Below are 26,613 nucleotides of genomic sequence, written 5' to 3'. Positions count from 1 at the left end.
GTCTGAAGAATGTGTATACGAAGTAAGGTATCAGTACAGCATGGAAATAAAGTACCACGAGGAAGAACCTATTTTTTGCTGTCGTAAGCAATTAATAAACGAACTATTCATAGGCGTACTGCACCTTGATACAGTACGTACATTTTCTTTAGTCACTTCGGTGCATTGAAGAGCCTACCTACAATTATCAACTGAAGCACTGAAGATCGAAACAGGTTCTGAAATTCAGAGCGATGATTGAAGTAATCAGCTGTAAGTCGACGGAATTTGTAATTAAACTCCACAGTTATTTCACTGTCTCAGGTTAGCATGGAAAGCTGCTACAGTCGCTCTAACACAGAGACAGATGGGGAATACTAGATTTACTTCTTAACGTAAGTGGCAAAAGATAAACGGGATGTGCATAAATTTTATAATCACCGGCTTCCCGGGAATTCCTCTGACGCGAATAACAGTAACTGGTACGCAATGTGGCGCCAAGCCAAGACTGCAAATACGCTAGGGATTAACTTCTGCGTTGTTTACAGCGAGTGTCCATGCCTAATGGGCACGCTACTCTGTGTTTCTTGATATCGTGCACCTGTTGGTCGGAATCAGCCAGGAATTCCTTTGAATTGTTGATGAATACAGTAGCTTCATTCAGTGAAACGTATTAACAGTAGTCACGTCGAATTTTCCATTTGCATAGCTACTTTTTATTCGTTCTGTAAGTTTAACTGTCGTGTTTTACTGCGTATGTTAGACGGTATTACAAAGATTGTTTTAACTGACAACAAGAGTTCAACGCCAAATTGTTAATGATTTGGATTGAGACAAGCAGCAGATAGTGCAGTTATCATGCTCTCGTCTTTCCCGTTGAAATGATTATAATCTTAACGGGATTCCAGCTCGTTCAGTTTATCGAGATGGTGCTCCAGTTTTCGCCAGTAGGTGATGGGAGTGAAACACACCAAATCATGGGCTATTTCGACGAAACCACTAAGCTGAAAGTCCGAGAACTTTTCATTAATAGAGAGTTCATTGATACTGGTAAGTGATCTAGTGGTAAAGATATATGCTGAAAGTGCACTGAAACAGAAATTAAAATTTAGTTAACGTCCACCTGAAACTATAAAGTTACTGTCGTCAGCTAGAATTATTATTTTTTCGTTGCTAACGGCCAATGTCGGCAGTCAGGTCATTTTCACGCAGAAAAACTGATAGCAGTTACGTGCAACAGTGACGGAGGAAGAAAAGTTATTAATAAAAAGTTAGAAATTCGCAAGTGTCGGTTATGCCAGTACACTGAATGAGTAAAAGTTTACTTGAGGAGCGTGAGCGCAAGCCATCAACCTACTCAGCCACAGGCATGACCACTGGTCGCAAGTAACTGGTCAACAGGGGAAAAAAGATAACAATTATAATCGAAGACAGAAGAAGTCTCCATTCCTGCTGTGGCATCCATCCGAAGAAAAGTAATTTTTTATTTACCTTTACATGTTTTCAAGATATATAAAAACTGTGTTGTAAACCATTATTCAAAAATGACCAAACTTCTGCATGGTCGTCTGATATAATTTTGTTATCATTCGAATACACAAACTTTACAAAAACCGAGGATCTGTCTCCTTCAGCGCAATCGTTTAATTTTCTGTTTAGGAAGTATTTTCGCTGATCGACGATTAAATTTTCGATATCATTTTATAAATAATAAATAGTATCGCGTAACGTACTTAACCGTAAGGACGTGCGTAGCGATATTTCAACATGTAGAAAATTTTCCTGATTTTATTTGCAAATCTTTTTCATATTACCATAACCTGCTCACAGTTTTCTCGCTCTAAAACTCGTTTTCGCTGTTTCTGCTTAACGTGTTTTACATGGCCCGAAACATTTCTTTTCACTTTAGCACTGCTGTTTTCGTTTCTATAGTTTATGTATCTGAATTTTAATGTTCTTCTGTGTGTGTGTGTCTTGGCGCGCGCGCACGCGTGCTCTACTCTACTGAAGTATTCGCACATCATGCATCTGTGTTTCCAGCCTGCACAGTATGCTGACAGAGAACATACACTACTGTTCTAGTTTATCGTGCAGTTTTATTATTATTTGTATCTTTTCGCGGTGCCTACTCTGGCTACAATACCCTACTTTTTATACAGCAGTTCAGCGTGATAGATACAGAGGTTAGACAAATATGTGGAAACACCGCGAAAAATACTTGCTCGTACATAAATGTGGATGCTAGCCAAGCATGCAGGTTGCGCTTTTGTATATGACCACGTACGGCACCTGCACAAGGACCTCAATACGTGGAGTCAGTCGTGATCAGAGAAGTGTTCTGCGTAATTGTGAGTGCATTACGTCGTATCTCAGTGATTTCGAAAGTGGGCAAAGTGTTGGTGCTCATTTATTGGGTGCTTTCCGTAACCAAGGTAGCCGAGGTGTTTGGTGTTTGAAACGGTATCATATCGTAGAGTTACTCCGCATGAATGGAAAGCAAAAAGACGTCGTCGCACAGTTTTTTAAGATAATTGTGACGTAAAATAAGAGGACGGCAGCTGCAAAGTTCACTACAGGACAGAATGTTGTGCTCGCGAACCCTCTCAGTGCCGAAAGGGAACGAAGGGAGTTCCATCAGCTGAGGATTACCCGTCTGCGATGGGAATGCCGGTAACAGGAAAGCATGGTCCTGAATGCACAAAATCTGGACTGTAGAGTAATGGAAGAAAGATATTTCGTTGAAAGGGGATTGTTTCGCATTGTTTCCAAATTATGGATGAGTTTACGTCCAAGGAGTGAAACATGCGGGCTTCGGTGATGATTTGGGCACCCATATCGTGGTATTCCATGAGCCCTATGGTTACTCTGAAGGTCTCATTATTGCCAGGGATTACGCGACCATTGTCGCTGATAAGGCCCCTCCCGTGATACAATGTTTGTTTCTCAATGGTGATGCTGTGTTGTAAGACGCCACAGCACCGGTTCGCCCAGCTCGCTTCGCCTAGGACTGCTTTTTTGTGCACGCATTTGAAATGTTTCATCTCCCCTGCCTTCCATAGCCCCATACCTACAAATTATTGAGCCTTTGTCGTGTACGTTGGAGAGAACGGTGTGTGATCGCTATCCACCTCCGTCGCCGTAACCTTCACCTGCCACTTTCCTCAAGAAGGATGATACACTGCTGGCCATTAAAACTGCTACACCAAGAAGAAACGCAGGGGATAAACGAGTATTCTTTGGTCAAATACATTATACTAGAACTGACATGTGATTACATTTTCACGCAATTTGGGTGCACAGATCCTGAGAAATCGGTACCCAGAACAACCATCTCTGGTCGTAATAACAGCCTGGGCATTGAGTCAAATAGAGCTTGGATGGCGTGTACAGGTACAGCTGCCCGTGCAGTTTCAACACGATACCACGGTTCAATAAGAGTACTGACTGGCGTATTGTGACGAGCCAGTTGCTCGGCCACCATTGACCAGACGTTTTCATTTGGTGAGAGATCTGGAGAATGTGCTGGCCAGGGCAGCAGTAGAACATTTTCAGTGTCCAGAAAGCCCCGTACAGGACCTGCGACATGCGGACGTGCATTATCCTGCTGAAATGTAGGGTTTCGCAGGGATCGAATGAAGGGTAGGGCCACGGGTCGTAACACAACTGAAATGTAACGTCCACTGTTCAGAGTGCCGTCAATGTGAATAAGAGGTGACGGAGACGTGTAACCAATGGCACCCCATACCATCACGCTGGATAATACGTCAGTATGGCCATGACAAATACACGCTTCCAATGTGCGTTCACCGCGATGTCGCCAAACACGGATGCGACCATCATTGATGCTGTAAACAGAACCTGGATTCATCCGAAAAAATGACGCTTTCTGCTGTGTTGGTAGAAGAGCCAACACCGTATTCCTAGAGGAGGCCGAAATGCACGCGTTTAATTACACGCAGACTGGCGTGAGGTCTGGAACAGGTCAGAGAAATGAGAACTTAGAAAAACGGACGCAGTTGCTGTAATACTTAACTTTAATCCATAATTGGAGTACATCGCTCTTGATGATACGTGCTTCACAATATAAATATCAATGGAATACGGCGCCTTGCTAGGTCGTAGCAAATGACGTAGCTGAGGGCTATGCTAACTATCGTCTCGGCAAATGAGAGCGTAATTTGTCAGTGTAGCATCGCTAGCAAAGTCGGCTGTACAACTGGGGCGAGTGCTAGGAAGTCTCTCTAGACCTGCCGTGTGGTGGCGCTCGGTCTGCAATCACTGACAGTGGCGACACGCGGGTCCGACGACGTACACTAATGGACCGCGGCCGATTTAAAGGCTACCACCTAGCAAGTGTGGTGTCTGGCGGTGACACCACACTTTCACATTCGTGCATCCAGGCGCCCCTGTCTGTGATGCAGCGTAAAGGTTATCCGCAACCATGGTCTCCGAGCTGATAGTCCCTGCTTCTGCAAACGTCGTCGAACTGTTCGTGCAGATAGTTGTTGTCTTGCAAACGTCCCCTTCTGTTGACTCAGGGATCGAGACGTGGCTGCACGATCCGTTACAGCCATGCGGATAAGATGCCTGTCATCTCGACTGCTAGTGATACGAGGCCGTTGGGATCCAGCACGGCGTTCCGTATTACCCTCCTGAACCCACCGATTCCATATTCTGCTAACAGTCATTGGATCTCGACCAACGCGAGCAGCAATGTCGCGATACGATAAACCGCAATGGCGATAGGCTACAACCCGACCTTTATCTAAGTCGGAAACGTAAATGTTATGCATTTCTCCTCCTTACACGAGGCATCACAACAACGTTTCACCAGGCAACGCCGGTCAACTGCTGTTTGTGGATCAGATATCGGTTGGAAACTTTCCTCATGTTAGCACGTTGTAGGTGTCACCACCGGCGCCAACCTTGTGTGAATGCTCTGAAAAGCTAATCATTTGCATATCACAGCATCTTATTCTTGTCGGTTAAATTTCGCGTCTGTAGCACGTCATCTTCGTGGTGTAGCAATTTTAATGGCCAGTAGTGTATAAGATTCCTTTCAAAACCATGTGGGCCTGCATTTGGATGCCAAAAGTTTTCCTATGCTGTATTAGGATTCGTAATGTGTTCCATCCACCCCATTTATATCTCACTGCGGTCATACAGTTCGAATGTTGATATAAAAGAATTTTTTTCCTGTCAAATACTGTTTTAAATTCTACAGATTAAAGTATGTAATTGCTGTATTTATTACGAGGTTAGTGATTCAGTTGAAATTGTCACCTAAAGAAAGGAAAGTAAGTTACGAGACGTGATTCATTCCTTGTACGCACCGAAATAACCTCGCCAGAGTATTGCAGCCATGAGCGACCATACCCGGGGAAAGGGGGGCGACGCCCACCCCATCTAGTTGTCAGGGAAAGGAAATAATATAATGTAGCCTCGAGTTTTTCTTTCAAGAAAGTGACTGAGGAGTTGATATTACGCAGGTTTGGAGTCGATATTGCGCAGGTTTTTAACAGGGTTTGTCTTGCAACTGTTTTATGGCTACTTTCAAGTCGCCATTTGTCTTAGAAATATTAAAAGTGTTCCATATTTCCAGGTATTGCCTGCCCCCCCCCCCCCCCCCCCTATAAAGAATCGTAGGGGCGCCCTTGACAGTATCACGCGACCAGAGTAAATACAATGGAAAGGCCTGACTGTCATGATGGTGCATTGTTATTTTACATTTCCAGCAACTCAGCATGACATCTATCTGCAAGCAAACGAAAAATTAATATGTAACTTATTTTTCCAGTAGACAGTTTAAACTTCGTAACTACCCTTAGCAGATTTCTAACAATCAATTTAGTGTGATAACCTCTGTTGTCACAAGATACATACTCTTCGAGGAAATAACGTGCGTCGAGTATGTAACGAAACTTGTGAATATTGTATGTTCCGATTATACCATAGCACTAGCAGTTGTCCACACCCGTGGTTCTTTTGGGTCTGCGACCGTTATTAACCACTAGTGCTCAGCGTTAAATTGATGGTACACGTGATATGACTGGACTTTTTCTGGTTTTTGGACAACAGCGCACTTCTGTAATCTTGTTATGATTTTTTAATTATTGTTGAATATCTGCTGTTTCAGTCCTGTTTTAGTAGGTGCGAGATGAAATCCACTACTTACATCAATTCGCAGTTGAATTTAAACATTTTTCCTACAGCCTGAATCCCAGTACAGCACGTATTTAGAGTAGGTATAACAAATAAAAAAAATTATCATTCAGGTTCAAAAACTGTAAATAGCCTTTAATACACCAACAATCGCATATTATTTATTTAAACGTGTGCAACCGTATTGGCATCGCAGGGACACATGCTATATTTTAAACGTTCACTAATAAGGGGAGTTTGATAAATTTTACTCCTGTTTTGACAACTTGCTTACAAGTTATAATTTACTAATTTTACTTATATTACAAGGTTGCGAGAACAATGTTGTGAGAAAAAAACTATATCCCCAGAAAATCACTACGTTCCAGTGAAGAAGGAAAGAGAGAAAGATGAATGAGGTATAGTTCCTTCTGCCATATAAAAGGAAAATGAGTAAGCATAGAATTCCGCCACGGCCGTTATCACAGCCAATAGCAAAAAACGCCCAAAGGAAGGTCATTTGCAACAGTGGCCTAAACGTCAGAGAATTTTACACATCGACATTGCGGTTTCATACCCAGAGGAGTTTTATTGACTGGCAAGGGAAATGGTCTGTTTCTACGTAAATGGTACCACAGCTCTGTTCTTGCTGCAGCGTAAAATATAACGGATGTCAATCGACCAACTAATGTTAAAAGATATTTTCAGCGGACAAAGAAACACGTTGAAGTTCATCGAACCTCCATCCTGTCAAAATACAACAACGTGGGTGGAACTGATCGGCTGGATTAAAATGTGAATAAGTGCAGGATATCCATAACAGAAATGGTACTGGGCTCTTTTCAGTTGGGTATTGGATGTCAGTGTACCTAATGTATGGATTCTCTACAGTAGACGGGGAAATACACTGTCCCATGTGAATTTTGAATAAACATTGTGCAGGTATACTTGAGGAGATTTGGACTCGGAAAACCGCCGGCCGGAGTGGCCGTGCGGTTCCAGGCGCTACAATCTGGAACCGAGCGACCGCTACGGTCGCAGGTTCGAATCCTGCCTCGGGCATGGATGTGTGTGGTGTCCTTAGGTTAGTTAGTTTTAATTAGTTCTACGTTCTAGGCGACTGATGACCTCAGAAGTTAAGTCGCATAGTGCTCAGAGCCATTTGAACCATTTGAGCCAACTCGGAAAACCTCACATTCCAGTACTGCAGCAGATAAGCTCCAGTTCGATAAAGTGAACAATCTGATTGCGAAAATAAACGAATACAAAGGAAGATGAAGTATGAAACAAACATACATGATGTATGGAATAAACATCAGCAAGTACTTCAGGCAAGAAATGTACCGTGGGACTTTCTCGCTGCTTACCATACCAAGTAATCTGCTGGTCTTTTGTTTGTATTTCGCACTTGTGTTCCTTTCTTGCAGAACAAAAATATGCTACATTTTCCTTTAATCTATGATTTGCTATTAATAGTGCTTAGCCAGTAAGGTAAAAACTGCTTATTCGCTGAAAATGATTTTTTTTAGTTTACCAAACAAGGAAAAATAATAAATGTAAAAAGTTAAGAAAAAATTATCTGGGAACGAGTTAGATAAGGAACCAGAAACAAGTATCAAATGGTTCAAATGGCTGTGAGCACTATGGGACTTAACTTCTGAGGTCATCAGTCCCCTAGAACTTAAAACTACTTAAACCTAACTAACCTAAGGACATGACACACATCCATGCCCGAGGCAGGATTCGAAGCTGCGACCGTAGCGGTCGTGCGGTTCCAGACTGTAGGTCCTAGAACCGCTCGGCCACTCCGGCAGGCCCAAGTATCAGTTTCAACAGTCACACAGTCACTGTCGACTGTATTCGGAACACTACATCTCATTTGCAAATGTGATCGAGACAAAAACTGTTTTGTGAATCACACAAGTATACGGAACCTGGTCAGGGAACGTGGGAAGAGGTATCCTGAAACCAGGTCACTTATTTGGTTAGGAACCTACTAAGGGCCAGAGTCATAGTAAATTACCATCAATCTTTAATGTAGTGGGCGCCAGTTGATGGGACATATTATTTTACAAATTTGTTCCTGTATTGTTGGGATAGTTCACTTATTTCCATTCAGATGCCTATATTTCCAGCTACTCAACCCCTAAAAGTTTTTAAGAGTATTCTAGAACAACACTGTACATTTTGTAATCTTGAATATGCTAAATACTGACTTGCGTTGGCTAAAACATATGTCGGTGATGGTACTTTACGTGACTGATAGTCTGAATTTTAGCATTAATACTCGCCCATCCTTATCGCGAGCAGTAAATTTCTGATACCCAGCTTTGAGACTGGTGGACCCTCAGAAATGTGGGTGCGTCCATCATTTACTACACCCGCTGTAGCTTGCCTACACGATGCCATAATTCTTTTCACGAACACTCGCCTGTAACGGCACTGTCTATCACGTGGGAGATGCATGTTCCACGATAGCGACAGACAGCTCAACCGTGATGTGCGGCTGTCTGCCCCCTTTTTTTTTAAAAAAAAATGCTCTAAAATGTCTGTATCTGTCATTGAAACAACAAAATTCATTTTGGCTCTGTCAAAGGCTCTTCTTAGTGCACAATTTAAAAACGGATGTTTAACTACAAAATAACATAAAATGTGTAACTGCTGGAAGAGATTTTACGGGTACCGTGTGTAATATGTAGAAATCACATGCTTTAACGACTGTGGAAGTCACCGTTTTTTTTAACACGCTAAATGTAAACCAAATATATAAGGCATATCGAAGCTTATTTCGCATGCGATGAAACTTCAACAAAAATATCGTATGCAAAAGATATTAGCAACTGATATTCTAAATCAGAAAATCTTTCAAGCGCACACATCAGTGTGTGACTTCCCAAAGAGCAATACAGCACTCAGTTGTGAAATATGTTGTTAATGAAGACGTCTGTGACTTTGAAAAACGAACGTTATTCTTCTACTCAAACAACTACCACCACTATAGGAGAAGAAATAAAAAGTTGTAAGACAAATGTTTTATGTTGCAAGGACAAGGTCTGATGTGGAAAAAATGACTTATTTCCATTGTTCTGATTTGATTTGTAAAATGCAGGTAGCCAGAAGCAACAGTGACCTAAACACACTGTTGTCCGCACCGAAACTGAGTTTACTGTGCGGTTTAGCTCTCTATGATTCTAACAAAACCAATCAGCACCTTAAGAAGTAGTAGGAGACCCTTTACTCTACCCGTAGTTTCTTCAGTCTCTACCGACCCGAATATTCTGAGTCTTTTTACCCTCCAGAGCTTCGCAGTGGAAGGTTACATGTGGTGTGGTTTCACCCTGCTAAGCACACAGCCTACACTTAGGGGCTTCTTCCTCTATACTCATCGTGTGTAGGTGTTTTTCAAATTTTCCATGGTCAGTCATGAGTCCTTTTAATCTATTTCATTTTCAAATTCAGTGTTACAGACTTTTTTCTGAAACATGGCTATGGCATCATTAGCTTCCAATGTTTTGGTTTTTGGATCGTAGTCCACTTTGCTACCTGCTGTTTCTCGCTACAGCTACGTGGTTTTGGTTTTACCATCGCCTTCGAGATGGTTAGGATAGGTTCAGGTCCAGTAAATGGCGCCATCACGGATGTTGTCTATTAGCTTATTCATTGGAATAATTCCTGAGTGACCAGGGACCACAGCAGGTTAAATCTGTTGCTCTCCCCTAGTCTCCCAAGATTTTCAGGGCGGTCTCCAAATACCTTTGATTTCGCTGCGGGGGCTGATAGAGATTTAAAAGTTGCTTCGCTGTCTGAATAAATTTAGATGCTATGATCGTCCGCACACACTCTGATAGTAGATATTTCCGCCTGGAATACTGTGGCCAGCTTCCTTGGAGAGACTGCTCTCTCTAGTCTACGTGTACTCGATATGCTCCGGCCCCAGCGCCTTCATCTGTTTTCGCCCGTCAGTAAACTCTTAAACGCTGTCGTGGTTCATTCTTCCGCTGCTTCCTTCTTCCAGTTGTCACATTCAAAGGTTTAATGAAGCAGCTGGAAGTTATTACATGGTCTGTCGGCATTCCTCCGACTGTTCCTATGTGTACCGCACTCAATATACTGGATATATTATATATATATTCTGAGTCTCCTAAAGGAATCCTTTATTTCCGATTTTTAGCCTTGGCGCTCCCTCCATTGTAATCCAGAGGTGTAATAGGAGCATGACCAGCATGGTCTCCATTCCCTCAATGGCTACCAATTCCGCCTTTTGTGGCTAAGCAAGCCAATCTCTGCCCTTTGCCAAGCTCCTTAGCAGCCATCTTCAGTTCTGCTTTATTCCACCGTACTGTAGCCCCATAAATTATCATAGATGTTACTACATTTGTGTATATCCAGTACATACTCCTGAGGCTTAGACACCATTTATTACGACACGCGCTTCTAGTGCTCATAAGAGTACTTTTTGCCTTGGGACATATATTCTTTATATGAGGGGTCCATGATAGTTTCTTATCCTAGTTTACTCAAGACACTTCACTGCCCCTCTATCGATTTCATCGATAAGCCTGAAATTCTAGTATGTATGCTGGATTTTCTTCCTCGTAAATGATGCATTAACAGTTTTACTGGGACTGGCCCTTAGATCCTTAGATTCTGTACCAGTCATCCACAGTATTTATTGCACCATTGTACCATTGTTCTAACAGTACAGCAAATTTGCCAAGTATTCCTATGACTATACCGTCTGCGTACCCTTGTCAAAAGTAGGCTCTAGTATTCAACTCTTCAGTGATTTATTTCACCACTAGGCCCCACAAAGATCGGGAAGAACCCCTCCTTGTGGGTACCCCCTTGTCGTGTTGATCATCATTTTCTTGTACGTCATCGTGGCTTCCACCATGTTTCTCCTTAGCATGGTCTTAATCCACCTGCATACGGTGATCTCCTGCATCCTTAACCATGAATTCAAAGGTAGTACTGCTAAGAGCCACTTCGATATTTCTTTCTCTTTGAATTTAATCAGGCCAGGCTCTGTTACCCCTACGTCATGAGAGGGCGAGCTGAAGTACAGCTTCTTCCGCAATGTATTCAAGAAGCAAGGGGGGAAAATAAGAATAAATGACCGAGAACAAGGTGCTCGTATTATGAAGGGTATAAGACAGGGATAGAGTCTTTCACACCTTCTGTTCAACCCATATGTCGAGAAACCTATTACGGAAATAAAAGTTCAGGAATGAGATTAAAATTCAGGGTGAAAGATTACTAACGATAAGGTTGAATCATGACACTGTTACCGTTAGTGGAAGTGAGAAAGAACTTCAGGACCTGTTGACTGGAATGGTGCAATGATGACACACTATGGACTGAGAGGAAACTGAAGAAAGGCGAGCAAGAAATGAGGAATAACAAAAATGAGTTTAGTGACAAAATAACCATCAAAATTTGGAACCCTAAGATAGACGAACGGATAGAATTCTGCTGTCTTGGAAGCAAAGTAACTCATGACGGACGAACGAAAGAGGACATAAACAAGCAACCTAGCACATACAAAGGGGGCGTTTGTGGCTCAAAGAACTTTATCGGTTGCAAAAATAAGCTTCAGTTTAAGGAACAAATTTCTGAGAAAGTATGTTAGGAGGACAGCGTTGAATGGAAGTGAATGATGGAGTGTAGAAAAAAATTAAAAAAAACAGAAAAGATGAGAAACGAAGCGTTTGAGATGCTGCAGTAGGGTGTTGAAAATTGGGTGAACTGATAAGAAGTTGGGAGGTTCTCTGCACAATACGAGAGGAGAGAAGCATGTAGAAAACACTGACAAGAAGGAGAAACATGACAACAGAACATGTGTTACGACATGGAGGCATAACGTCCTTCCTATCTGAGGGCGATATAGAGGGTGAGAACTATAGACCAAGATAGAAACTGGAATATATGCACCACATAGCTGAAGAAAAGTTAGGTACAAGTGCTACACTGATACGACGAATTGTATAGGAGAGGAGTACGTGGTGGACCACATCTTTGGTCATAAGACCCAAGAAAATGCATAAGAATGAGCAATAGGGTTTCGAAAATAGCTACTGGCTACTTGAGGCAGTATTGGAAGTAAACAATGAACGACAGGTGTCTTGCAGCTATTAACAGGTAACAGCAGCAACTCCAGACTATATAAGCATCAGACGTGCATGTATGTAACTTACTTCATCTGCTACTGTAATGTCGGTTCTCACGGCTAATGAGGTAAGTGGGTTAACAAATGTAAATTGTTGAAGAACATCCAGATATTTATTTTTTAATTGTGACCATGTGCTACGAAGTCCTCGAGGCGAAATAAATTAATGCACGGGAGGATCTTGGCGTGCTGCGATGCATGCAAACCTGGCACCAGCCGTTGACCCGTTGGCGCAACTTTTTGTCTCCAGAGACGCTGACACGACGGACGGCTCACTTAGCCTTGAAGAGCTGTCGCGTAATATGTCACTGTGACACTAACTGCAAATTGATTCCGTGACTAGAGAGACATGTAAATAAGATTTTTAAAAAATGGACACTTAACTGTGCCAAGCAACTGTGAAAAAGACGCGCGAGGTTACACGTTCTTCCCTTCTTGTCAGTCATACGTTCGTTCAATTTCGTAAAAATTAGCCACACAGCGACACAACAAACTGATCCAGCATACTCGGCGAAAAAAAAATCCTTATGCATTTGTAACTTACTATGATGACTAAACAAAACTGAATTTCGAGTAATGGAAAGAGCAGAAGGCAACGGACGATACGAAAATTTTGAAAATGTCCATCCTAATATCTTTATTTAAATGCACTAAGTTAGGAGAGAGGCCGGTAGTTAAATATTTTACAATAGCGGATATAGTATACTCCGCAAACTTACATACATGTTCATACAGATCGTGTTCCAAACTTTTGGGGATAAAAGATAATGTACCGAGGAACACACGATGTTCCTGATAGGTATTTCTATCTAGTGACCGATTTTAGAATCACATGAAGGAATGCGCACTGGAAATCGTCTTTAGCAGTTCCCGAGATTATCTATTCCTTCTGTTGTGAGCCACGAGGTGGTGATTTGTGCAGCGTTTGTAAATATTACGAGTTCTTCATATTTAAGTACTGTCTAGTATAGTAAAGATATTTTGAGAATATAGTTAATTCTTCGGTTATAGAGTTTTATGGTGCATAAAATCCTGTATATTTTTAAAAAAAGTTAGAGAATGTGTGAACGGTTAGGCCTTACTTGGTCAGTCGCCCACCATCTTTTAGCTTGAAATGGGAGATGTTCAACCATGGAACACGTGATATTCGCAAATAAAATGGGTTTCTTTAATGTCGTAATAATATTCTCAGTTTTGAAAGTGGAAATTTGTGTTAGTTTTCAATAGTTCATACTTCAGAATGTACTTAACGCGTAACTGGTTGTTGATAATACTGCTTCTTAATCTTATTTGAGTTTAGGATTATTTGTGTGTAGTGCAATAAGAATATGACACACAGACTATTAAATTAAGTACTGAAAAGATTTTCCCGATTTCAACACTTTTAAATTTGAACAGAATATTTGTTCCTAGGTACGCTACAAAGTTGTGCCGTGGAACAGCTTTTTGAACTTGGAAAAAAGTTTACTTTTCTGGAGTAATTTTTGTAATTTCACAAAACGACTGCAGCACATATAAAATGTATACTATCATTACAGAATGAAACTAGAAAATGTATTAAACATATAGTACAGGGTTGACTAGAGGCAAAGTTCTGAGAAGTGTTCCAACGTACAACACTCTCCCCCCTAAAACCTGCACGATTCTGAACAGAGTTGTTTCAAGCTTTCCATCGTTGATGGAGCTATGCAGAACTCAGCCGTATGATTAATTAAGAAAGAGTAAATGGCCTGAGACTATTGTTAAATGGTCCTCATTTTCTTCTACCATGATCACTTTTGAGGGGTCAAGTAGTATCTGACGTTCCCTGATACACATACATCAATTCGATGTGCAGTATGTTACACTTAGCACGATGTCTTACTGACATAAGTTGTCCTTCAATAACTTGCACTGTAGTGTCAAACCAGCCGCTCAAAGCACCACTTACTAAGCGAAAACCCCAGCGGCTGGTCGCAGAATCGATACTGATTGTGCATCCAGCAGTTTGTGTTGCACTTCGTGAGTGGTGCATCAGGTACTCCCTGGTTTCACTGCACACTGGTAAATGACAGTTGGTGTCAGTAAGACATGGTGTCAGTAAGTCATAGTCCTAAAACGAGCATACCGTACATGGAAAAACTGGTAGAAACCGACCTCGGTGAAGATCGGTTTGGATTCCGGAGAAACATAGGAACACACGAGGCAATACTGACACCATGAACTCAGGAGATAGGATAAGGAAAGACAGACCTACGTTTATAGCATTTGTAGACTTCGAGAAAGGTATTGCCATGTTGACTGGAACACTGTGTTTGAAATTCTGGAGGTATCAGGGGATCAGATGTAAAATACAGAGAACGAAAAGCTACTTTCATCTTGTACAGAAACCAGTTATAAGAGTCGAGGGGCGTGAAAGGGAAGCAGGGGTTGAGAAGGAAGGGAGACAGGGTTGTAGTTATCCCCAATGTTATTCAGTCTGTACACTGAACAAACAGTAACGGAAATCAAAGATAAATTTGGAGTATGAATTAAAATCCAGGGAAAAGAAGTAAAAACTCTGAGATTTTCCAGTGACACTGTAATTTTGAAAGACACAGCAAAGGACTTGGAAAAGCCGTTGGACGTATTGGACACCATCTTGAAAGAAGGATTTAAGATGAACATAAACAAAAGCAAAACAAGGATAACGGAGCGTAGTCGAATTAAGTTAGATTAGGAAACGAGACACAATAGTATAGGAGTTTTGCTTTTGGGCACATTCTGGGACATTAAGGGATCGCCAATTTAGTGTTGGAGAGAAATGTAGGGGTTAAAAATCGTATACTGAGGCCAAGAGATGAATACAGTAAGCAGATTCAAAAGTATGTGTGTTGCGGTAGGTAATCGGAGGCGAAGAGGCTCGCACAGGACAGAGCAACATGGACAGCTGCTTCAAATCAGCCTTCGGTCTGAAGACCAGTACAACAGCATCTACTCATGAGACTATAAGCCTCGAAATCGATTATGGTATAATAAAATATAAACCATTTAACTGCAGCCTGAGGCACTTTCGTTTTTATTAACTAAAGGGAGTTCTCCAGACTGAGGAATGAATATTTACTTTGCACTGAGACACATCTCACAACAGATGGTCGATCGTTAGTAGCAGTTCGTGCATTAACAGAGCAGGAAACATTCGTGTACTCTGTTTTCAATTTCGACTGGAGTTTCAACCGCTAAAGACCTTTATTAATCTCGTGGGGATTATTACCCAGTAGTGATTTTCAGTGGACCATAGAAGACCGTTCCACTCTAAAACTGAGGATGTCGTTCAAGTGTACAGGGGCCTCCGTCTCGCTGGGAACAGGGTGTATAGTCACCAAAAACTTTCGCACCACAGCTCGAATGAACATCAGGTAGGATATATATTGCAGAAGGATATGTACGCTAATGAAAAAAAAAAATGAAAATTCAACGCATCACGAAGGAATTGTCCGATTCGAACGGAAATCGAAGGATGTGGTGTACATGTCCAGACAACACATAAGCAGTTTCAAGAAAAATTGGATGACGTATTCAAGAGAAAGACCTTCACAAATTGAAATGGTCAATAAAGCGTAGGTCAACCTCTGCCCCGTACGCAAGCACTTAGTCGGATTGCCATTGATTGAGAGATCGTTTGATTCCCTCTTGAGGGATACCGCGTCAAATTCTGTCAAACTGCTCAGACTCGTATTTGACCTGTTCATTGATCAGTGCGACCTGATTAGTCAAACCATCCTATTGCTGTTTCATACCTTCCTGTCCTTTATTCATAGTGGTTATCTTACTAGCCTTGGCATCTAGTATTTGTAAAATTAAAGTAATAGCATCTAGTTCCGCACTGATAGTTTCAGCAATAGTCTCGCCTCTGGCCGGAGAGGTAATTTCACTGGTCTCATCTATCATGTTTTTAAATTTTCAATGGCGAATTCGCCCCTTGCTGTATGCTTAGACGCAGTTTTTGGATGAGAAGAAGCCATTATCCTGAATTGCTGACGGATTGATATCATACTACCATACAATTGTATTTGTTGAATATATTACGTATCGTAATGCAGCTAACATAAAAGCAGTTTACAGATGCCTGCTACATTTTGTGTCATAGCGCCTCACTGGCAGCAACCGCACTAGCAAATTACTGACCCCTGTGTAGGTCGCCGTTAATAATGCTACACGAATGGCTGCGTTTGGAGTGGTACTATGGACTGGTGATCAATGGCGTTTCATTGTGTTCAGCAGTCACCTCAGCGCTAACTCATAGACGAGTCGGCGGCAACCTGGCGAATCGCCCCATTCCTTCAGTGTTTTGGACAGGCAAAGCAGTATTATTGCTGGCGTCATGGAGTGAACATCCATCGGTTGTAATTTCAGCGAACCATTGGTAGTGACTGAGGGAGCTCCGACAGCACAGCGGTACGACATGGACGTCTTGCTTTCTCATGGTTATTTCTCAAGCGACGGTGTCGGGGTGCCATTTTTCGATGGGACATGGCAGGTCCACACATGTCATGTGTCGTTATAAAGTGTCTGCGTGATGTAAAGATACTTTTGCGGGCAGCGCTATCCCCAGATCTATCCCCTATAGGACTCGTGTTGGAACAGCTCCAAGGTCAACTCAAATCCAGCCCCGGTATCCAGGATATCAAGGAACAGTTACTTCAGTAGTCCGCCAGATTACCTCAGGAGCGGATACAACAGTCTTGTGATTCTCCTGGGAACAGAATTAGGGCCTGCATCTAGGCCAGAGGGGGTGCAACGTCATAGTTATATATGTGATCAAAAGTATCCGGACCCCTGGCTAAAAGTGACTTACACGTTCGTGGCGCCTTCCATCACTTGATGACAGCGTCCTTTCTCGCAGCCATGTTCATTCAGGTGCTGGAAAGTTTCTTGGGGAATGCCAGCTCATTCTTCACGGAGTGCTACTCTGAGGAGAGGTGTTGATGTCGGTCGGTGAGGCCTGGCACCAAGTCGACGTTCCAAAATATCCCATTGGTGTTCTATACGACTCAGGTCAGGATTCCGTGTAGGCCAGTCCTTTACAAGGATGCTTTTGACCTGTAACCACTCCGTCACAGGCCGTTCATTATTAACAAGTGCTCGATAGTGTTGAAAGATGCAATCGCCATCCCCGAATTGCTCTTCAACACTGGGAAGCAAGAAGGTGCTTAAATCATCCATGTAGGCCTGTGCTACGCGAAACAACAAGGGATGCAAGCCCCATCCATGAGAAATACGACCACACCATAACACCACCGCCTCCGAATTTTACTGTTCGCATTACACACGCTCGCAGATGATATTCACCTGGCATTCGCCACACCCACAAAATGCTATCGGATCGCCGTGTACCGTGTACCGTGATTCGTCACTCCACACAACGTTTCTCCACTGTTCAATCATCCAATGTTTACGCTCCTTACACCAAGAGAGGTGTCGTTTGGCATTTACTGGCGTGGTGTGTGCCTTATGAGCAGCCGCTCTACCATGAAATCCAAGTTTTCTCACCTCCCAGCTGGCTATCATAGTACTTGCAGTGGATCTTGACGCAGTTTGGAATTCCTGTGTGATGGTCTGGATAGATGTCTGCCTATTACACCTTACGACCTTCTTCAACTGTCGGCGGTTTCTGTCAGTTAACAGACGAGGTCGGCCTGTACTCTTTTGTGCTGTGCGTGTCGCTTCACGTTTCCACTTCACTATCACAATGAAAACAATGGGCCCAGGGATGTTAAGGAGTGTGGAAATCTTGCATACCGACGTATGACACAAGTGACAGCCAATCGCCTGAGCACGTTCGAAGTCCGTGAGTTCCGCGGAGCGCCCCATTCTGTTCTCTCTCTCTCTCGATGTCTAATGACTGCTGACGTCGCTGATGTGGAATACCTGGCCGTAGGTGGCAGCACAAAGCACCTAATATGAAAAACGTATGTTTCTGGGGGTGTGCGGATACTTTTGATCACATAGTGTACCTTCTCAGTCCACGAAGTTTCATTTCCTCCTCCTCTTATTGGTATTTCTCGTTTTTGGCAGATGTGTATTACACGTATATTCAGTATGAAACTGAACAGAACGTATAGACCGCGATCCTCCTTAGGCTCATAAGGCAGCGAATTCAGTTGCGACAGTAATAAATGTAGTGCCTGAAAGTTTCTGTAACGAATGAAGTTTCTTCTTCTATAACCAGTCATGAACTGTAAACCGTGGTAATGCTGCATTGCTGGTCACTGTAGCGCCCCAACGTCGATGCGGCAGTTATTTGCTGTTACGAAACATGAGCTGTCCAAAACACATGCCCTATACTTACTGCTCATTCACTCTCCTTATCGCAAAATACACATTTTAGGATCCTTTACTACTTGTATAATTTTGACCCTTACGGAGTGGTAAACGCTTGTATTCAAGAAACAAGCGCAGTAAAAATGTTACGTTAAATATTGTGGCAGGTCCATTTTGAGAATACTAACTCATTGTACATCGTTTATTTATCTTCCTTGTGAACAATGGGGTGGGAATCCTTTTTTTATTTTCAATTATTCTGTCACGATGTACTTCCCAGTCGTTTAAATCTGTCCGCACGATTTATAACCTAATCAGTAAAGCTAACACTGACTTGGATAAGGTTACGTTATCAATCAAATTAGTCAATTCAGACAGCTACATTACGACGAATCATTTTTTTTCTTATACTTAGGAACAGATTTCATATACAGGATGAGTGACTAACTATTACCACCTAGAATAACTCCGAATTTATGACAGTAGCTCAAAAGTTTGTTGGACAAATGTTGCATGGGACATCGTGGGCCATAATATGATGTTGGTTTTTTGTTGCTAGGTGGGGTTGCGTCGGAGATATGAAGGTCAACTTTTTTTTTAAATAGGATGCTATAATTTGGTACTTATTTTTTGATAGCGGCTATCGAGACGGATCCAATGATGTGTAACAGTAAGGTCTTTGAAGGTCAACGAAGGTAAAAAAGGTGGCATGAACGTCCATTTACAGAAGGTGTTCGAAGTGATGACCATTGGTATCAATACAGTGCTGCAATCGTCTTATTATGGATTGAGTGGTATTCCTTATCACTTCGGCACTTGTCGAAACACATGCTCTGCCAATTGTCTTTCGTATATCATGCAAATAGTAGATATTCGCCTAATATGGCGTATCCATCTAACGTGCCATTGAAATGTAAACACTATTCGACGGTTTCGCAATACAACACTAGTAGGAACGCTAAGACTAGTATCGTCGAATCAGGCGAATGTGAATGATGTATTCCTTCAAAGAACAAGTTGGATTGCATCTCATTCACGGAGAATGCCAACGAAATTCAGTGAGGGCTAGAGACTTATACGCCGAAAGATGTCTTCAACGTACTCACCCTACATGTCGTACATTTAAATACGTGTATGATAAATTGAGAACAACTGGACGTTTAAAGCAACGGAGACATTTCCGGTAAAGGAAAGTTACTAACGAGGCAACGGAAATTGGTACTCTTGTCACTGTGGTTCGAGATCCTTGTGTTAGTTCGCGTCAAGTCGCAAGGGAATCTGACATGAGGCAGAGTAGTGTTGTTCGTGTTCTGCATCGCCATAAATATCGTCCATACCATATCAGTTTTCACCAAGAATTAATTGGTACGGATTGTTTGCATCGCACTTAAATCTGCCGATGGTCTCAACTTCAGGTTCAGAGGGATGACACATTTATTAATTTTATTTAATGTACTGACGAAGCTATATTCACGACCCATGGAAATGATAGTTTGCATATCATGCATTATTGGGCAATTGGAAATCCATGTTGGCTGCGGCAAGTTACACACCAAAAACCGTGGTCGGTGAATGTATCGGGTAGGATTCTAGAGGACAGAATTATAGGCCCCAATTTCGTCGAAGGAAATTTTAATGGTAGGAAGTACACCACATTCCTGCAAGAAACATTAGGTCTGTTATTGGAAGAAATACCTTTAGGAACAAGGAACAGAATGTGGTATCAACACGATGGGTGTCCGGCATATGTTTCGCTTATGGCTAGAAATGAGTTGCAGAGAGAATTCCGAAAACGTTGGATTGGACATTGAGGAGACGTGTCGTGCCCGGCTCCTGCGACAGACTTGAAACCTCTGGATTTTTTCTTGTGAGGATTCGCAAAAGACATTTTTTATAAAGACGTTCCAAGTTCACCTGAAGATATGTGAGAGGGAATTGTCAGAGCATGCGCTTCGATAAGTGCCAATGTGATACGGAATACCACTCAGTCCATGATAAGAAGATTGCAGCACGACATTGACACCAATGGTCATCACTTCGAACACCTTCTGTAAATGGACGTTCATGCCACCTTTTTTACATTCGTTGACCTTCAAAGATTTTAATGTCACACATCACTGGATTCGTCTCGATAGCCGCTCTCAGGAAATAAGTACCAAACTATAGAATCCCATTTTTAAAAAAACCAAGTTGACCTTCATATCTCTTAAAGTGACCCCACCTAGAAACAAGAATCCCACGTCATATTATGGCCCCCGTTGTCCCATGCAACTTTTGTCCCACAAACTTTTCAGCCCCTATCATACTTTTGGAGCTATTTTTGGTGGCAATAGCTATTGACTGACCCTGTATAAAACACCACGCTTCATAACTTAATGACGGGAAAGACAGAGTAACATAACGTATTAACAACTCAGTGGAATCGAATGATAGTGTGGGAGCATGATGGCGTTTCCACGCATGGCTCGTATCTTAACAAAGTGTTTGCGTGATGTTGACGTACTCCCAGTGGTGCGCAGGAGGCTGGACATCACATGGCGTGAGGTCAGCACGACTATAGTCTCAAGTGGGGTTGGTACCGAAAAATGAGGCACTCAAAGAAACGGGAAAAGACAATGTGGTATTGCTCGCAGCATTGCTTCGCTTGTGTGGGAAGCACTTTAAACCACAGGCGTTTCTACCCGAAGGAGAGGAGATGGGCGACCATCGTCAACTGCAGCAGCAGATTATTGACACGTTGTGCAACATACAAAAAGGGACCCATATTAAACAGCGTGTGCAATTGCACCCACATTGAACATGTCCGCAAAGTAAGCAATCTCACGCTCAGTAGTGGCACAGTGACTGAAAGGGGTTCGTCTCTTTGCCCGATGACTAATACCATTGTGCTCCGTGAATATCTGGACATCGACGGCGCCGTTTGTGACTGTGCCAAGAGCTTGGGGACTGGACCAATGTGAACTGGGGTCACGTGATCTTCTCAGATGAGAACATATGCAGTCAGAGTAGTGATTCTGGCGGTACCCTCATATGGTTGGGGGGTGAACACGTAATGCACCCAAGAAGAATTTCAAACGTGATCGTTTTGATAGTCCAAGTATTATGGTGTTGCGAGGCATAATGTTCCATGGGCGTACTGACCTCCGACAGTTTGAACACGGTAGAATCACCAGTCAACGTTATTCTGACACTGCACTCCCTCCCCATAGTATTTCAAAGTCACTCGCCCGATGTCGGCTGATAGATACCACATTGCAGTGCCGTGTTATTCTGAATTATGATCTCATGGACGAACCGGGGGGAGCTGAGATTCACACGAATTCAGTTTCTGAAACACTTCATCATTCCTGCGCGGAAAATGTTTCGTGTTTACAATAGGTCATCATACACGAGCATGGAACATACTGCACAATTATATGACGGACGTCTGGAGCCGGAAGGTGTGGAAAATGAAAGCGTACGAGAGGATATGGACCTGGATACCCACTAGGGCCCATGTGCTCTGGCGCACGCCTGCGCTTGCGAGCCTCACCGTGCGACTGCACCACTCTCCGTACGACGTGAAATCCGCGGCCAACTGTGCATCACGGCTGTACTGCGTTCCAGTTCCGTTTGTTGAGATACATGCTGTCGTTGTTTGGAGAATTCCTGCGGTTTTGTTGTCTTGCTGTGTGTATCACCTCAGTTCTTGATTGCTTGCTTGCCTCGTGTTGTGTCCTGTTCAGTCGTAGTGTATCTCGTCCTCTCCTTGTTCGTCTGTCCTGTTTGTTCGTTCTTAGCGCTTCCTCCAGTGGCTCCCCCACCTGGCGGCTTTGCATCTCCATTCTCTGCCACGTACCGCTCGCGGCTCTAACAGGACGGGCGTCAGCGATATAGGCCGTTAACACAGAGTTGAAAATTTTTATTTTTGTCAATGCTTTTACTTCTGACAGGTCAAATGGTTCAAATGGCTCTGAGCACTATGGGACTCAACTGCTGAGGTCATTAGTCCCCTAGAACTTAGAACTAGTTAAACCTAACTAACCTAAGGACATCACAAACATCCATGCCCGAGGCAGGATTCGAACCTGCGACCGTAGCGGTCGTGCGGTTCCAGACTGCAGCGCCTTTAACCGCACGGCCACCTCGGCCGGCTCTGACAGGTCATTTTTATCGATTTTTGCCTCTTGTTTATGAATCTGAAGTCAGATTTTGTGTGTCACTAACGATTTTCAAAATTTCAGTTTCAGTACTTACTTAACCTATAATATCTCTGTAGAAAATTAAGCACAGGATGAAATCTGTGCTGGAGTAAGTTATCGCCAGGTTGCAAAGAGGTTGCAAGAAGATCGATAATAGGCCCTGGATCAAGCGCGCCCATCAGCAGAGAGGCCAAAGACAGACTCGCAAGCAACGTGCCACCATCGACCTCTCGACCGCCAGTATTTAGATCATCGCCGCGGACCAGAGGGGTCCAGTGAATCACAGACAGTCATCCCAGTCGCGGACAGAGTCAGTCGCAGTCTGTCACAGAGTCTGTCGCAGTCCGTAGCTCAGTCACTCTTCTAGTTGGCGTTTGTCAGTTCACGTCACTGGCTACGAGAGTGTAGCGTTTGTAGCGGGACTTGTACTTCACAAGCAGTGAGGCTAACGTGGACTAATACGGAAGAGCTTGTACCACAACACATGGAGTAGCTTAAGATGTAGCTTTTTGTTCTTATGCATAAAGAATCCTGTTAACACATGTGTGCAGTTGTGTTGCAGGAAGAGAAAACCGGTCACCAAACAACATCCTCTCCCGTGCTTCACCTGGTACAAAACTCTACAATGGCATCGAGACGACACAAAAAAAAATCATTAAAGAAGACAGTAAACTTATCACACAGTTTGTCAACATAACACTAGTTTTGACACATGGCAGTTCCATGACACATCTGATGACAGCGTCGCTTCCTTTTGCCGCGGAAGTGCGACTTTTGAGTTTGCCTTGTGTGTTGTGACTCCACATTGTTCCTGTGCAATAGTCTGCTACCATCACAGAATACCACTTCACCTGATAACGCCTTTTTATCCCTTACGTGTCCTGGTGAAATCACTCCACCTGTTCTTCACAATCTCCTAAGATTTAAGGGAAAAAGTCGAGATGGTTGTGAAGGAAATGCAGCGTGATACTAATATTAGAAACTAAAAATTTCATATTCTTCAGCATACATTCAGTAAATTTCCTTCTTTCAGTTCAGCAGCAAACAGGAAGGAGAATTTCTGACAGATATAGTTATAAAAATTTCACTGTCTTTCTTCAATCCCCTTACGAATTGCTTCATGATCCCCGGTTTTCTGTGGAGACGTGGCAAAATTATTTGCTCTTCTTTCACCAAAGTTGCTTTTATAACATTTTTGCCTCCTGGATCCAGATTAGTTCTAGGCGCCCAGTCCATTCTAACCGAGTGTAAATCACGCCCACGACTATCCCGTAGGCATAGAAAGCAGCAACATTTTGTGTACCTTGATTGTTGTCCAGGAAGCATTCCTATAACATTTGGATCACCGGACACAGCCCGTTCGTGCTCTGAAGACTTCATTGCCAATAATACCGTTGCAAGGGTTTCGTAGTTTTCCTGCAAGACGTGAGAATACCGAATTGGTATCTAACCATACTTACTGCTAATGCTTAGTACAGCCCTGATAATTTTTGTGGTTCTTTCGATAAATTATCTCAATGTTTTCTTGTTATATGTGACTTCATATGTTGATACTATTCCTTCAGTGTGTCTGTTTCGAGCTTCTAGGCGTCCAATGGCGAGGGTATCAGCGCTCTTACAGATATTAAAAGAAACGAATGTGAATAAAATGACTAAAGTTGTCACACATTGAGGAGGAAACCTATAAAATGTCACTCATTCACTCACAGCCTCTTCACTCGCGCTGACCCACACAGTACTCTATCTCACAGGCCTTAATACAACGGAGACTAGTGGAAGATGCTATACATGGGATTGAAACAAAAGTAAAACCACAGAACGGATAAAAGAAAGTCTCAGGGAAATGTGACTGGCCGACTATTAACGAAAACAACATGAGTGAGTCAATCACCCTTCTAACACATTTAGAACATGTCTGTAAAATTTTGGGAATCAAGTTGGACAGATAACAAAACCGTGAAACTATAAACACATTCGTTTCAACGTTACTTAAAACAGAAGGCAGAGCTGCCCCCAAACCTGCAGCTGCCCTTTGGTTGGAAAATAAAACACAGTGATACCGTGCAGGGGGATGGCATACTAAAATAACTCAGGATCTCTACGTGCCTCTTTGGCTGCTACATCCGCCCTTACGCTCCCCGCAGTACCCATGTGTCCTACTACTCAGCAGAAAGAAACCTCCTTGCTCAGCCTTTCTAGATGAAGGAATGCATTCTTGCATCTTGGATATTGTGGACTACTTTATCTGGTGGAACAACCGTTGTAAGGGAGTGAAGGGCACTCAGGGAATCGGAACAAACGAGGACTTTAGCACTCGAAGCACGTCTCCTCTACTCCAGTGCCCGCAAGGTCGGGCACAGTTCTGCGTCAAAGACAGTAAAGTCTCGAGGCAGTCAGACCTTGAAGACACGATCACGGAAAACAGCAGAGCAGCCAACAGAGTCCGTTTGCTTTGATCCAACCGTAAAGACAGCTGTAGAGTTTTGGTGCTCAGTTAAAAAAGTTGTTCGATACCAGGAGAATGTTGTACTACTGGCTAGCAGCATTTTCTCCTGTAAACGACAACAGAAAACATGTGATAACTCATTTGAGAGACCCAGATCTCTTAGTAAGACATTAGTTCACCTTGGATAAACAGATTTGGTTTCAGCTCGTCCGTCGGCATCAACATTTCGTCGCCGTCTGCATATTCAGATGATGATGATGATGATGATGACAATGACAGTTCATGATGTTGACTTTACGGTTAGAGGTGGGTTGGATACAGGGATACTGGGTCTATGTGGGACAGGCGTAATGGCTGATTTCAGGATTGTATGCACAGTGATTCTTGTTATCATCGGAATTATGAAAGGTAATGACTTCTGCTGCCCCTGGATCCATTTTCTCAATCCTGAAACACATGTATGACGCACACCGTGTGGCGTGAATATTTTATGTTGGTCTCCTAACTTGAATCCAAAATTAGCTAGGTAGACTTTTACCACGAATGAGGTAATGTGGTCCCTCCTTGATTTCAAATTAAATGAGCTGTAGATGAAACAAAATGAGTTGTGATTGTTTACACAACGCCGCCTTGAGGAGCTGGCTGTTGGGACCACGACACAAATGCGCTGGTCTGACGGAAAATGACGTCGGAAAGCGTCAGTAGAACAGTAGAGTTCGGCAACATGTCGAGATTGATTTATGCTGCCACTGGCACGCATGCGCCATGTGACTCAGCGCTGTTCAGGAGATGGTAATGATCATATCTTGGAGAATGTGTCTTTACCAAACAACATGAAGTGAGCCGGCCGAAGTGGCCGTGCGGTTAAAGGCGCTGCAGTCTGGAACCGCAAGACCGCTACGGTCGCAGGTTCGAATCCTGCCTCGGGCATGGATGTTTGTGATGTCCTTAGGTTAGTTAGGTTTAACTAGTTCTAAGTTCTAGGGGACTAATGACCTCAGCAGTTGAGTCCCATAGTGCTCAGAGCCATTTGAACCATTTTTTGAACATGAAGTGTCGAGTTCTGTAGTTGCAAGAATTTGTCTGTGTGTACCTCCATCCTGGACATCCTGTATATTATTTAGACCGCTGTACATTGTTCCGGTCGAATTTTAAAAGAAGCACAATTAAGTAATCATATAAAAACCGTGGGTGTTAGAGGAAATCGATATTTGTAATTAGGTCAAACAACCAATGTAAAAAATCTGATACGATACTTGTATATAGGTCTAAGAAACAATGAAAAAACACCTATTTTCTTGCAAAGCCGCAAGATGATGATAACCAATGTAATTATTCACATCCATCTGATAACGCTACTGGAATACAGCTATGTCTTACGTCACTTGAAGTCTTTCGTTGGTCCAGAGCCCAGGCAA

The 26,613-nt window shown here is 42.8% G+C and overlaps 1 protein-coding gene across 1 annotated transcript in view; it reads left to right on the top strand.

The window, feature by feature from the left end:
- Nucleotides 1-25,481, top strand: part of LOC126263420 (thrombospondin type-1 domain-containing protein 4-like) — a 198,904-nt gene extending 173,423 nt beyond the window's left edge. The window contains exon 7 of the mRNA XM_049960513.1: nucleotides 25,388-25,481. Within this exon, the coding sequence (XP_049816470.1) occupies nucleotides 25,388-25,481 (94 nt within the window). The remainder of the gene's footprint in view (nucleotides 1-25,387) is intronic.
- The last annotated feature ends 1,132 nt before the right edge of the window (nucleotides 25,482-26,613 follow it).

This window comes from Schistocerca nitens, chromosome 6 (genome assembly GCF_023898315.1).
Source record: "Schistocerca nitens isolate TAMUIC-IGC-003100 chromosome 6, iqSchNite1.1, whole genome shotgun sequence".
NCBI lineage: Eukaryota > Metazoa > Arthropoda > Insecta > Orthoptera > Acrididae > Schistocerca > Schistocerca nitens.
The sequence above is the reverse complement of the archived record's forward strand: the minus strand, read 5'-3'. Positions and strand labels throughout refer to the sequence as shown.